This window comes from Hyalella azteca, unplaced genomic scaffold, assembly GCF_000764305.2.
Source record: "Hyalella azteca isolate HAZT.00-mixed unplaced genomic scaffold, Hazt_2.0.2 contig5344, whole genome shotgun sequence".
Taxonomy (NCBI): Eukaryota; Metazoa; Arthropoda; class Malacostraca; order Amphipoda; family Hyalellidae; genus Hyalella; species Hyalella azteca.
In genome coordinates, this window is record NW_025935538.1 from 267836 (window position 1) to 282304 (window position 14469).

General features: G+C 36.5%; 2 protein-coding genes across 3 annotated transcripts in view; one reads left to right on the forward strand and one right to left on the reverse strand.

The window, feature by feature from the left end:
- The first annotated feature begins 4884 nt into the window (after positions 1-4884).
- Positions 4885-8898, forward strand: LOC108671741. The gene is made up of 4 exons (XM_018159312.2): positions 4885-5439; positions 5854-6000; positions 6192-6340; positions 6633-8898. Exons 1-4 carry the CDS (start codon positions 4978-4980, stop codon positions 7006-7008), a joined length of 1134 nt encoding a protein of 377 aa, XP_018014801.1. The 5' UTR covers positions 4885-4977; the 3' UTR covers positions 7009-8898.
- The window catches only part of LOC108671742, a 10334-nt gene continuing 3350 nt past the window's right edge, over positions 7486-14469 (reverse strand). The window contains exons 1-7 of one of the 2 annotated variants that reach the window (XM_018159313.2): positions 12985-13841; positions 12111-12272; positions 11449-11554; positions 11015-11119; positions 10567-10660; positions 8600-8690; positions 7486-8206 (exon numbers count right to left, since the gene is read on the reverse strand). In XM_018159313.2, the coding sequence (XP_018014802.1) occupies positions 8604-8690; positions 10567-10660; positions 11015-11119; positions 11449-11554; positions 12111-12272; positions 12985-13219 (789 nt within the window). In that variant the 5' untranslated portion in view covers positions 13220-13841 and the 3' untranslated portion in view covers positions 7486-8206; positions 8600-8603. Of the gene's footprint in view, positions 8207-8599; positions 8691-10566; positions 10661-11014; positions 11120-11448; positions 11555-12110; positions 12273-12984; positions 13842-14469 lie in introns of those variants that run through there. The other variant, XM_018159315.2, reaches the window with a different exon arrangement.

Genomic DNA, 14469 nt, shown 5'->3' on the forward strand with positions numbered 1-14469 from the left:
TTAAGTTGAAATTCTGCTAACAGTTTGCACTCAAGTATCGATTTGCTCACGAGATGATGATAAAGATAATCTTTATATAAGTTAATTTCCGTCTATAACTTTATTGCCTGAAGAGAAATTTGTATAAATTAGCGCAATTATAGGAGAATTTGAAATGCAAATAACCGGTACCGTGTTATGTAAGCTCGGAAAAATTTAGAAAGACAATCATATCAGTTAAGCAATGAAAGCGATCATTCACTTTTTCAAATTTATGAATCACCGGATTTTATGTGTAAACATTAGCTCCGGAAACAGTGAAACTCGATCCGGAAACGAGCCGACGACGCGAGGTACTAATGGATCCATCACTGAGTACCTATTAAGCGCGCCGCACATCACAAAGACTGTTGATGACCTAGGGAGGAGGCACCTGTGGGCAGAAGAATGAAACTAAAAGAAAGAAGGCGAGGGCTTAAACTAAAAAGCAATTGCTGAGTCCAGCCGTGTCAATGTGTATGTCACTATCGACAGTATGTGCCGCTATGTGGTAGCGTAGTGCGATAGCGGTAGCATCCGTATTGGCGGTATTGCCAGGTATTGGTACTGTAATGGTACAACTTACAAGACATATTTGAAGACAAGACTACAACCAGTCACTGGCATAGTGACAAAGAACATAATTTGTTACATTTCCTGAAATTCATTTTTGATTCGATGTCGAATAAATAGGCAAGTCGCAAGTAAGTATCTTGGATATCAGCATTACGGTATTTGATTATCATATATAAGAAATTGATTAAGGTAAACGCAGTATATTCCGACATCATGGGTAATTCCGACACTTCTAAAATTTTTCCTTTATATTAAGCTCTGTCTTAGTTCCATGCATTCGTTGATGGTTGAAATAGTGATGTCATACTATTGCACGCCATACTATTGCTAAAACACTGGGTATGGCAGGAAAATGTTAAGATCAAAGAGAGACAGTGCACATCACCCAGTGACATGGTGCCAAATTCATGGTGCCAATCCATAGGTTATTCAAAAGAACCTGTTCTTATGTCATTTTGAACCGATCAACACTTCTTTATGGACCGATCGTAAAACACACCTTCACCGGCAAAAGCTTTCACACTTCTGAAGAAGGTGAGCTGACAGCTACACTGGCCGTGGGGCTGTCTCTTATACACATCTAGATGTGTATAAGAGACAGATCTGAGGCAGTGAGGCTTAACCGATGTCATTGTAATTTTTTACGTCATTGATATCATTGTGGAACCAATGTAAGTAACTAAGGAATTTCCCAGTTCAAATATTTATTGATTTATTACTATCAATTTCGAAACTCCACATATTTCTAAAGGGAGTTGTGATGAGACCATGGGGATGTGGCCAGGGGTCGAACTGTTGAGTTTAGACCATTACAACTTGCAAGAGGGGCCCAAGGGCCAAGGGCATGGGGCCTTGCGAAGGGTTAAGATTGACGCACGGCGGTGGACCGATAAGTACTCACAATAATTCCCTGCCACCATGCCCAGTGAGAACATCAAAAAACGTGTCTAAGTTGATAGTTGACCTTGCCCTATGGCCAGGGCGCAGAGGGTGGATGCAGCGTTGCCAATATATAGGTTTTTAAGCCCTAAGCGTCGCCGGGTAATTTTAAGATGCGACACCGGTAATTTTAAATGAAAAGCCATTTATGCTGAGTAACGAAAAACTATTTACAAGCCACAAACTTATTTACTACAAGGTTGCATGCACGTGTTACCCAAATAACTAATTTTACTCTATAACAGTCCGATTGTACAGCAAGTGTCAACTGAACATGTGATAATGCAGTCTGACTGCTCTAATGTGACCGCAACTACGTAATCGTAAGCTTGATGTTTAAACATATAAAATATAAACATATAAAAACATATAAAAACAAGACATATAAAAACTAATTCTGACACAGCTTGGAATTAGACACACTTAGCTTGTTCCTAGCTGTGTCCAAAAATTAAAATTTTCCTAATTAAAAGCTTAATTAGAAAATTAAAGTTTTTTAATGAAGCTCTTTCTGAGCTGTGTCGTATTCTGATACAGCTCACACAGGGCATCGGAATTCCAACACAGGGTGCCTGAATTACAAATTTATAGAGTTTGAAGCGCTGCCGGAATTAGTCTCACAATATGCCAAATTTAGTCACACACAGCGTCAGAATTCAGGGATTTTGTAGGTTTGAATTCTAAAGGCTTTAAAATAAATATGGCAACAGTTTGTGACGTTTCATTGTTGCTGGCGAGTAGTGTGGTGTTTTGAGAGTGACGTAAAGCAAACAGAACTCAAGTTGCGCATATGGTGATTTCTTTATGGCCATTCATTTTTGCTATGTCCTTAATGTGTCAGAATATACCGCGTTTACCCTAAATTATTGAGCAGACAAGGAAATTAGAAATGAACTGATTCTAAAAATTCTTTGGTTTGCCACTATCACATCATCATCAACAACACATAGTTACACATCATCAATAACACATAGTGGCAATTGGCAAATGCTAAATGGGAGACATATTTATTTTAATTTCCTCATTTAGTCCCAGTCTCCCAGACTCCAAGCACTCCCAGGGTGCAGAGTTTAGTGAATGTGGCACTAATTTTTGCATTTATAGACCAAAAATGTTGTTGAAGCCCAAAATGCATCACTGTCACCGGCAGCTATAGCACCATAATTGGCCAGCAGCAACTGGTCTAATATGTAGACCAGTTAGTATCATGGATATCATCATACTGGCAATTGGCATTGAGTATTTGATATACATTAGATACTATTTAGTGATATCTTGGATTAATGAGAAAATTAGAAATAAGCTTCTTTTTCAAAAATTTCTTTTTTGAAACTAATTGCCATGCAATAATAATATCAAATATGCTGGAAAATCAAATAAAATATGAAATCTGTTCTTTGCATTTCAGTCCTTTGCCACTATGTAATAATACTATAAAATTAATAATTATGCAGGAAAATAAAATAATATTTTAAATCTCTGCATATCTTCTTTGGAAACTTTTAATCAAAATAAGTACCTAACAGAAATTGGCCAGCAGCAATCTAAACTTTCAGTTTGGGCTAACATTGACCAGCCTATCTGAAAAATTAGACAGAATTTGCCTGCATATGCAGCTCAAATGGATAGATCACTGGTGATTTTTGAAAATTATTGGCAATTTGGCATAACTGTGCCATTTTCTTAATTTTCACTACATAGGGTAAATTTGTCAAGACAAGAAGGCCATAGGAATGGGCAGAACTCACTGGTGGCTTCTGTCAAATTTTTCACTTTGGTTTGCCAGTATGGGCATTTTTATCCAATTCATAGGTAGCTTCTACATCATTTTCCAGGCTGGTGCCAGGCAATGCTCAAGATTGGAATTTTCCTACCTGTGGCAGAAATTTTGTAGTGAAATATTTTTAATAAATTTAGAATCTTATTGCCTGCTCCTGCTCTTTTGTTGGTAATTAGATGGGAAATAATTGATTTAGTGTGAATCTTATTGCTTCAAAAATGGTCAGAAAGCTATAGTTGTAGCTCATACCTCATTTGGTAGATATAGGTATTCTACTATGCCTGGCTATACTTGCAGCTTCCATCTTCTGGGTTGTTGATAGCAGCATGTATCTTAGTTGCCAATAAGAAACTTCTTTTTAGCGCATTTTCTCATTTATGGAAAAAATGCACTATTGTGCTTGCCATGTCCATCTGTCTGGCCGTCCATCCATGACGTCAAGTTTTTATCGACAAGAAAATGCGATCTCTGTCACTCACTGCCGTGAATACTGAGTTATATTTTTTGACCTTTTTTGAATCTACAAGAAGATCTGTAAGTATCATAGATATTAGAATTATGCACAAGATATTGAATGAAAATGTGAAAGAGGTCAAGTAATTAGAAAGAACGGACAACTAAATAGTCTCTAGTTTGCCATTTGGCAAGTTGCTCCAACACTGAAAAAACTTCTACTTTCTACTGGAATATTGTTGCTAAAAATCAAGTAATTTCAATGAATTTGAAATCTCCTGGCTTCAAAAGCTCTATATTGAGGTTTGAGGTTCAATTTGAAGATGTGCAGCTGCAAATACGTCACTATAAAATGAAAATCTACAGCAAAATGATGAAGTTTACATTTGGGGATTTAGTGACTCAGTTACTTGTGGCATGGAGCATCCTAGCAATAATTTTTTAAAAGGAACAATTATATATATCCATATTTCATATACACTGCTATTTTTGACAAATAATATATAGGTATTAGGGTGCAGCATGTTTTTAATTTTTTGGAAAAAACAACGTGCAAAATTTTAGACCCAACCTAAGGTCAGTTTCTTCATGATTCAAGAGTCATTTGAAATTTTTAAATAGTTAAAAAATAGCACATGCTCAAAAAATTTCTAATGGAAAATTTTCATACATATGTTATATTTTTTTAGATTTTTAATAATTGCAAATGTCCCCCAAATCATGAAAGAATCAAACTAGGGGTCTACAATTTTGCACACATTTTTATGCACATCCATAACTTTTCGATACTATTTTGAAATTGAAATACAAAGAGTAAAGAAAATGCTCCACCCTACTGTAGGTACGTATATGTCCAGACCTTGCAGGATGAATAAATAAATTGTATCAAATTCAAGATTGCATAAAGTACCTGCAAGTTATTGCTTACTTAGCCTGGAGAAGCATCATGCTAGATTTTTGATCCAAAACTGTATTCTCAGTGTTCTATACATGTACACAGTTACAGAAGTAATTGACTGGTAAATGTGAGGTTTTTAGTATTACTATACTAATAGTTCTCTATTTTTAGACAACATATCTAGCATAGTCAATGTCTTTAATGATTTTTAACCTTTGCAGGAGTAAACAGAAAAATAATTCAAGGAACTCATTTTTCCATTCAGCAAAGGGATCAAATTTGTTTCATTTTTTATAAAAAATTAAATTGCAAAATGTTTTCTTTGCGGTCATTTACAACTAAAAATGTGTGTAAAAGGTCAAATTTTAAATATCTGTACAGGAATAATAACTTGTTTATTTATTCAGAATCAGATTTCTCAAATTCATGTCTGAGAGCAAATTCTAAAGCAAATGGAACATCTAATAATATTGAAGAATTGCAACCAAGTACTTCAGAATCATCCAATAACCCCAGTATGATCCCTCACAAGGAGTCAACAGAAAAAAATGAGATGGACTTGCTTGGTTTAGCTTCTAACTTTAAAAGTTTAAATGACAAAACATTCAAATCGTTATCGTCATTTCATACTTCACTTACCAACTCTACATCAACTCAGTCGATTGCAAGTCAGAAACTGGAAGACTGGACTGATATTCTCAACAGGTGGTATGGTTATTACCAAGATGTTGCAGGAATATCAGAAGTCCATAAAGCACAGGAAAGAGTCAATTTGGTGAGTAGTTGAAGTTAATTAATTAATCAAAATTAAATTAATTTTACTCATATGTTGTGTTTTTCCCTCATTTTAGTGCAATTCCATTATTGTGTAATTTTGTGTTTGCAGTATTTTTTTGTATTCAATTAAAATCAAAGTACTGTTCATAATACTGATTCACTATTTGAAAATGTAGCTCTTTGCTTTTGGCATTCTCCATCACTATTAGTCTTTTCTTGCAACTCCTTTGTGGAATACTAATCAATGTAAAATTTCGACTTTCAATCTCTCTGACTGAATCACTTAATAAATACATTAGTAATCCCACATAGTTTTAAGTTACGGTACCGGTATTCATCCTATTCCATGTGTTCACTTTTTAATGCAGTGCTAATAAATGTTTAATGCATAACCAAACCTTTTCTTCCACAGTTGATAGACGACATGTCAAAGATTTCAGCACAGCGTCAAGAGCTTCAAATTACCATCAGTGAATTACATCACAACCTCAATCATGTACACAGCCGTATTGGCAAAAGCACCCCTTACAGTGAAGAGCACACCCAACTGTTTGACCAAGTAAGCTCAGAATAACATCGTTTTTGGTGAGTTTGAGGTGTGAATATATATATTTTTTATCCAAGTTCTTGTATTCTATTTTAAGCACAGCACTTTTATGCCAATAGTTTGAAATTCATATGAAATTATTGCAAAGGTTACCATATTTGTTGTTAAAAGATGCAACACCCTCTTAGTGTGATTTTTTTCAGGCTCGCCATTTGTTCACAAATTTAGAAGCAATGAAGAAGGAATTCCAGTTGATGGAGTCCCGTGAACGCGAATGCCTAACAAACGTGATGTTCGCCATTCGTGTCAGTCACGAGAAAGAAAGAACTCAGCAGCAACACACAAATTACAGGTTTATATATAAAATATAATGTATATGTATAATACATATTTTGTGTTACAGTAAATTTCTATTATATTTGGGTATGTTTTGTTTTCTTGAATTATGCATGGTTTTTATTTTGTTTTAGACAATTTATCCACTTTCTTATGAGTTAAAAGCAAGATAGTTAACTGAAATTTATTTTTAGCTGCAATTTCAAACATTTTTTCCATCTTCACTTCAAACAAATGATTCGCTAAGGTTCTAAACAATGTTCAAAGAGATGAGTCGAGCCATTTGTGACGTGTCTGTGATTGTGCAGAACGCTCATGGTGTCCCTGCTGTCAGCTGCGTTCGGGTCCGTGGTAGCGATCATGACAAACATGAAGCGTACGCGTGACACGCACGAACGCATCCAACAGACCGAGTTGCACGCAGGTAAGCTGCACCAGGAAGCTCTACAGCACACTGATGACCTGCATGAGAAGACCAGCAGCCTCATCATGCGACTCGGCGAGTCTCTTGCTGCGTTATCTAGTGACATTGCCTGTGCCATCGCTGATAAGTCCCAAGAATCTTCATTCCAGGTGTACGAGACCAAAGAAAATATTAGTTTATATAAAGTTTCTATTTATATGGCAACAGGAGCTGCGTTAGGAACTTTAATGGCTGTCATAGTGTGTAATAGTATTCGATAACCTAATGGTATCCAAAAGTAGTCAGACTATTCCGTTTCATTCCCTTTAACAGTGTCACAGTCTAGTCAAAAGAGAAGAAGTTATTCAATGCGATGCTTCCATTATGTCAACCCAGGCCGCATTTGTTAAATTACGCATCCGAAAATATATACTCTCGTGACTGAAAAATTTAGCAGCTGAGAAGCTCAAGTTCATTAGCACTACCAGATCGGCATGTAACTCGAGTGTGCTCTGGTTTTATTCGGTGCTTAATAATAAGTTTCGCTCGACGATGAAATTATCTTCCTTGCCCAAGGTATTTTTTGCCTGATTTTCATATGTCAGTTCATTGCTGTAACTGCTACATGCAGGGAAAAAATCGTTGAGTGAAATTCAGTGACGAATGATCTCTGAATTCAGTAAATGCATGCATGAAGCTGCTTTTTACTGTAAATTTGTTACATCATGATAAATGAGGTTAATTCAAAACTCGCACCGATAATGTTTATACCGATTCTATTGAGTGTCAAACAATATTATTGTTGCAGTTATTGACCATTTTGCTGAATATTCTATGGGCGTAAACTCATTTAAAGTATTTTTATAGCATAGATTGTTTCATCTTAGCAAAAGCGCTGACTTCAATTGGTATTAGCTTAGGTCAATACATGAGAATTTCAAATGTGTACGAATTATAAGAATTCATTAGGATGAGCTATTCGAATAGTCTTGACCACCTCAGGACAACACTTCTTATTTACTCAATTGTGCATCAGTTCCAACCTTGATACATATCTTCAACAGGTACCAAACGGTGATATATGTAGGTAGTTTTACAATTTTATATTTTATCGAAGGTGTGTTTATTAATTTCCTTGTGCCAAGAGGTTTGCATGAGGTTACAGTTTGTCAAGCTTCTGACTAAATAATTGTAATTTCTAAACGTAATAAGTGATTATTGCGCTGTGTTCTGTAATATTCTTGGTTTTTCAACTTTGAACTTTTTCATCCATTTATGATGAAAATTATTTATTGACCAATATGTAGTCCAATGCCTTTTTTTTCAAGCGTCAATCGAAAAAATAGTTGCAATTCAATTGCTTAATGAGAGCATTCGATATTAAACATGCACTGTCAAAACGAGACTAGATTAATTTGTGCAGAACTAAACGGAGGCCATCGATGAATATCTCCTCAGTATGTGCTCCCAGTTTTGGTCCTGTTGACAGAAGAATTTTTAAAATAATTTTAACTGAATATCTTGAATCCTTTGCTTACAGTTGGATAAAATTTCGTCTATGCAATTTAAATTTAAAGGCCTGGTAACTAAAACCTCCATCAGACGTTACAAATTTAATACAATAGTAGCCAAAGCGTATGAAGCTCAAACGTTTGGTTCGAGTCTACCTTTTTCAAGACTACTCAATGTCACCATTGGTAGAAAGTGTCTAAAAAACGTAGCATTAATTAACTAACGATACCTTTTATTCATAAGCTAATGATTAGCTTCGCTAAATTGAATACTTATGCATTAGAAGCATGTGATCTAAACTAATCATAAGCACATAAGGGTATTGTAACTCAAAAATTTATCTGAAAAGGGTTTTTATACCTGTTCATTGTACTGTAGGCGTGTTAGCTTGTCGACTCAGCCGCTCAGTGTGCGTGAAAGCAACAGTTTTGGAGTGACGTCCTCTTCGAGCCTGAAACATCGCACTTTTGATCATCTATACAACTTACGACAACCAAACTCATTTCATTCAACAGGCACGCATTTTGTTATAAATAAGGGTGATCTTATTAGCAATCGAAACCCAGGTATTAAAGTTGTCTATTTAATTAATGAACATTACCAAAATTTTAGAATTTTGAATTTCTTGTTCGACAGCAAAGACAATATTGTGAAGGTGATCATCTTCTGATTCAGTACCTATTTTTTTGCAAGTTCGGCAACACAAGTACAGCACAACAGGATCAGAAGCAAATGATTGACGTTTCCTTGAAGGAAACATCAATTTGTTCGAGAGAAACCACGCCAAAATTTTGCAGGTATTGCGACGGATATTATACGATGCTTAATTACGGCCAGCACTTCCAAGGGTTAGACAAAATAAGGGAAACTACAGAGAAATGCACAAAATATATTTTAGTACGGCGTGCGGCAATTACATCCTAAATTCCTCGATGTATTGATTCATACAAATTGTGACTTGTTTTGAGAGGAATTTTAACCCATTCATTTTCTTCAGTTGAAACTCCCTCAGCTCTTTTACAGACGATGGCGGCGGGAATCGACTTCTGTCTCGCAGCTCTAAAATCGACCATAAATGCTCGCTAAATATTCCAGGTCTGGTTATTGTGGTGGTCAAATGAGATGCTCACTTCATTAGAATGGTCCTCGTGTCATTTTTTAACAATTCCAGCTATATGGATCGGGTTCATTATCATCTTGAAAGATGAAAACAGTGCTTGAACCATTGGATGAACTTGGTACTCCAAAATTCCTAAATAGTCACGGCTGTTAATTCTTCCACGAAGAGAAATCATTGGTCCGCCAGATTTCCAAGAAATAGCACCCCAGATCATCACAGATATCCCGCCATGTTTTACGGTTGGAAGAAGGCAGTAAGTGATTAAATGACTTTTGGCTGTCTCCAAACGTAAACTCGTCCAGGGGTTGGAAATAAGGTTAACTATGATTCGTCAGAGAAAATAATTTTTCCAATGCTCGAGGGTTTTTACAACACTCTAAACGCTTTGAAGCATTTGTATTTGAAACCAGAGGTTTTCTAATTGCAGCTCTTCCATAGAATCCAGATTTGTGCAGCTCTGGGCAGACAGTCTTAATAGAAGTTGGGTTCTGTAAGTGTTAATTGAGATCTTCAGTAATGGTGCTGCAGTGGTCTTTCGATTGTCCCTCACAATTCGATTTAGGTACCGACGGTCTCTCAGCCAACTCTCACTTACTTTCGTTTAAACCTGTGCTTTGCTGAGGACGTTTTTCCCTCTTTCAAAAGCAGTCATTATTTTTAAGACAGTACCTCTAGAAACGTCAAGCATTCGGGAAATTTCTGTCACACTAGCACTTGCCATATGGGCACCAACAATTTGGCCTCTTTGAAAGTCGGAGAAGTTTTCTCTTTATAGGTTATAGATTAGATTATAGACACAAAAATTTACGTAAAATATCTATGCAAGGGTAAAATATAAATTCGCAGCAACAATAAAAAAAATCTAACATAATCTAAAAAATCTAACATAAAAATATGTCGCGGTGTTTTTATTGTTGATAAAATATTCAAGAATTACGTTATCAAAACGTCAGGTGTTTCCCTTATTTTGTCCAACCCCTGTACATGTTGTTAATTAGTTTTTTATTATGAATGAGCGAGGTACGGAAACGCTTCACGTCCTTATTTTATTATTATCATATTTGTTAATCATTTTATGATTCATGCACGATAAATGTCATTTATTTTAGAGGGATATTTTCAATATCTCTCTTTAACTAATATTTTAATTTTGATATGCTTTATTAAAAATATTATTCATCAACATTAGTTAGCGTGTGCTACACACCCGCCTGATGGCCGCCATGTCTCGCTCCAGCTCAAGATTGTTCCGCGAGTTACAGGGCATGCGGCGGCAGCACCACGTGCGACTGTAGCCATCGCTGCAATGCAATACATCTATGAATTATAGCGTATAATGATTCGGAAGTGAAACTTATACGGCTTCAATGAATGCAGTCTTGTTAAGTGCGAAGAGATGCAAGTATAGCAAACTGTACAACTAGGATATTCACTCTGATTCTAAAGCCTTAAAAACAACTATGATGAAAATATGCTTTGAAATTTTTGTACTGTCATGTCACTAGGCTTTTCACTTCTGCATTTTTCGTGGTTACTTAGATATCGTTCAAATTTTTACTGAATAAAATTGAGGGTATGTAATGAGAAAAGTATCCCTATCGCTGGCATTTCAATATAATAATTTAATTTTTTTTTCAATATAATAATTTTCTCACTCGGGCCTGAAAGAGACGACGCAAATGGCGATGCAGAGAAAGAACACTATTCCCGTCAATATCGAAGTTACGACGGTTTGTTCGAATACTGCCACCGTGAACTGGCTGAAAAATGTTGAAAACGTTGATTGAGTCAGTAAAATAACTGCATAAGGCAAAAAATGAAACAAAGTTATGGTTACGCGGGTTAAATACTTGTACAGGAAATTGTCAAAGGCAAATTGGGAAAATATCAATAGAATATTGGTACACGTCGAACTCAGTATCTTGACACGCTAACGTTTAAATCTCCGGTAGTTTATAGATCAGTGAGGAATATCCTGCCAAATGCGTGTGCTTCGAAAGCATTAAATGCCTATTATTCTGAACAATGGAATTTAATTGCATCAGCTTCTGGTCTGACGTGTCTTATAGGCCAAGATATTTCGCCTCACCATATCCCGTAATAATTCATCCCTGTGTTACAATGGCAGAAGTGGTCTTCCCAGCACCGGCCAGGAGGCTTACACTCCGTATTATTGCAGCTCGAGCCCAGCGTCCCTGCAACACAAAATATTGTCCAGAAATTTATAAGCAAATGATACTCTTTCAGAATAGAATCTTTCCGCTTAATGTACTGCTAATTTCATTTTTAAAAATGCACAAATTCACATTTGATAAATTTTACATGCGTTTTACGTGGCCAGCATTTTTTTGTTCATTTCTCAACATATACTTTCATCTTTATACTAAAGACGATAAAGCGTACAGAAAACACCCATAAAAATGGTTCATCATGACACGAATTCAAGTGAGATTGACAAAAACTTTTATCTAAACGATGCTTCATCAAGAAACCTCATTAAAATAATAATGTATTCTCAATTTATGTCCTAAACTTGAATACAAAACACTCGTGAATAACAACACCCGAAAACATTCATAAACGTAAAAAGGCCCTAAATATAACTTGAGAGTCGAATTTAAAATTGCCCCTAATAACTCAATTGGAGGTATGAGTGCATCATGTCCAAAAAACTGCCACTATGCCCAATCCACGACGCATCAACATTTTTAAAATTTAATACTGCGACGATTAAATAATGTTGGCACTCACCACACGTGCCGCAAAAGAAGAAATTTTTCGAATTAAAGTATTGGTAGTGCCAGCAGTAGGGGGCCGGACACGTGCATTGCTCATCAATGCATACCAGCGGGACACTGGCATTGTAGCTGTCACAGTCTTTGTCGCTCGAGCACTCCAAAGACGGAAGGGATGCTGCAACATAGTTGCTAATAATTTAATAAATTTCAATCTTTTAAAGTAATATTAATATTAATAATAAATTGGCAATAAGAAATTAACGGGTACACTAGTCGATGCGAAGACCAATTCATGAGTAATCTGCCGATTGCTCACGAATCGTCTTGCAGTTACAAGGGGAGACGTCTGGAGCCCGAAAGTGACTTCTAGGAAAAAAATAGAAAATTAGTAAAAGTAGAAAATTAGCATGCATGATTTGAGTTACGATATGGCCATATAAAATATCGTATGGGTAAATGAGGAGGTAAATTCTTATGGTAAATGATGCTATAGTGAGGTGGGCAAGTTAACCTGGGCACAAACGGATAACAGATGGATTTGGAGCGTGGAGACACTGAAAAGATATTCCGACGTCAGGCCTCTGTATCGGCTAACTGTCATGCGTCACACATTCATTTTACACAAACATTTGACGCCTACGCCATTTTGATGAAGCAGCTATTCAACGCTATCTCGAGATGTGAATTACTTGGGAATTCAAAAATATTTATTATTAGGACACAACGAGTAATATAACTAAAAAGATGTTTTTCTTATTGAACTCGATTAAATTTTTAAATTTAAAGCAACATGTAACATAGCGGGTTTGGTGTCCTCAATAGCATAGCATAATATTAATAATTCGGTAATAAAATAGTCATATTTTCTGGCGTAGAACAAATTCTACCTTTGTGAGACGACTCCATGGAAATGGAAGAATGTGGAGAGGTGCTGGTCCACAGCGTGCTACTTAGCGAGACATGCACGAGCTTTTCATTTCCTTCAGGCTCATAATTAGGCTCAATCTTCTTATGAAAGTATAAGTGGGAAGAATTCATAGCGTCCGATGGCTGGAGGCGGATGTGAGCGCTTGCCACCATCACAGCGGCTCGAAGAAACCACACAGCACTAACACTTCTCATGCTCGTAAGTTTCGAGATGCTGCAACCTTCAAATTTGGTCTTCGGTCACTCAAGGATCCCGTCAGCGAGAAGATCGCGTGTATTCTTCAGAATTGAATGATTTAGTTTTATTAAACATACTAATTTTATGATTATTTCGAGTTATTGCCCAATGTTCGGTGGTCGTCGGTAACGTGTGTGATAATCCGTAAATTAACTTCCTATGGAAGGCTAACAGAATGGACATACGTTCTCAATCATATTTCATAATGTTACACAATGAAAACTCTTTTATGAAAGTATTTTCCTCTCACGAACGATCATTCGTATCGAAATATTGTTTTCAGGGTTTCACTCGTCCCGTGTATTACACCGTGGTCCTAAGTTGAACTTGCGTTCCAAAATAATGCCGTCTAAATCATTCAAATACGATAAACATTCCCTGACCCTATATGTTTTTACACATATTAAAATATGCATTATAAATTTTATTTCGAGAACAAACGCAATCCTCCTGTCCGGCGGCTGCTGTTGCTTGATACGAACTGTAGAGAACGTCGTGTTGATAAGATACGTGTGCCGTATCGCGCGCGTGATGGTCGTTGATACGGGAGGCGTCTGCGTTCGCATGTCTACAAAACTCTCGGATCATGAAAAATGCAACTATCGCGAATTAAAAGTGATAACTTTTCAGGTTTGAGCACACAAAGAAAATTGGACGTAAGAAAAACAAGTTGGAGAAGTTTAGAAAAATGAAAATTCAGCTTTAGAAAATGGAAAATTCAGCTTTAGAAAAAGACAAAGCGCACAAATTTAACATTCAGTAAAACTTGTTGCGGCAGCCATGAGCGATGAGTAGATCTCATATTGGATCATAGGATGATCGTCTTAAGACCATTGACTCCTTGTAACCTCACAGAGTTGTGCAAACACGGTGAATATATAAAATTAGCATAAACGACGGTATTTCTGATTTGAAAGTAGACCAACGAAAGATTTCCTCTGATGAGGGCATGGCTAACGTTCTTAATCAGTTCTTCAGCAGTGTGTTCACAGATGAGGACTTGAACAGTATTCCAGATATTGAGGTGCGCCCAGTCGGCTCGAAGTTAACATGTTTTGAAATACACGAAGAAGAGGTTCTCAAGCGCCTGGTAGCTCAAAATCCCAACAAGTCATGTGGACCAGACGGCTTCCATCCCAGATTGCTCAAAGAATTAGCATCCGTTCTGGCCGGCCCATTGACAGTATTCTTTCAAAAAACCTTGAAC

What these genes read in the sequence shown, in the direction of transcription:
- LOC108671741 (XM_018159312.2), top strand. Translation starts at nt 4,978, where the DNA reads ATGTTTTCTTTGCGGTCATTTACAACTAAAAATGTGTGTAAAAGGTCA. An exon ending in ACACCCAACTGTTTGACCAA is followed by an intron (nt 6,001 to 6,191) that starts GTAAGCTCAGAA and finishes GATTTTTTTCAG; the next exon opens with GCTCGCCATTTGTTCACAAA. An exon ending in CAGCAACACACAAATTACAG is followed by an intron (nt 6,341 to 6,632) that starts GTTTATATATAA and finishes GTGATTGTGCAG; the next exon opens with AACGCTCATGGTGTCCCTGC.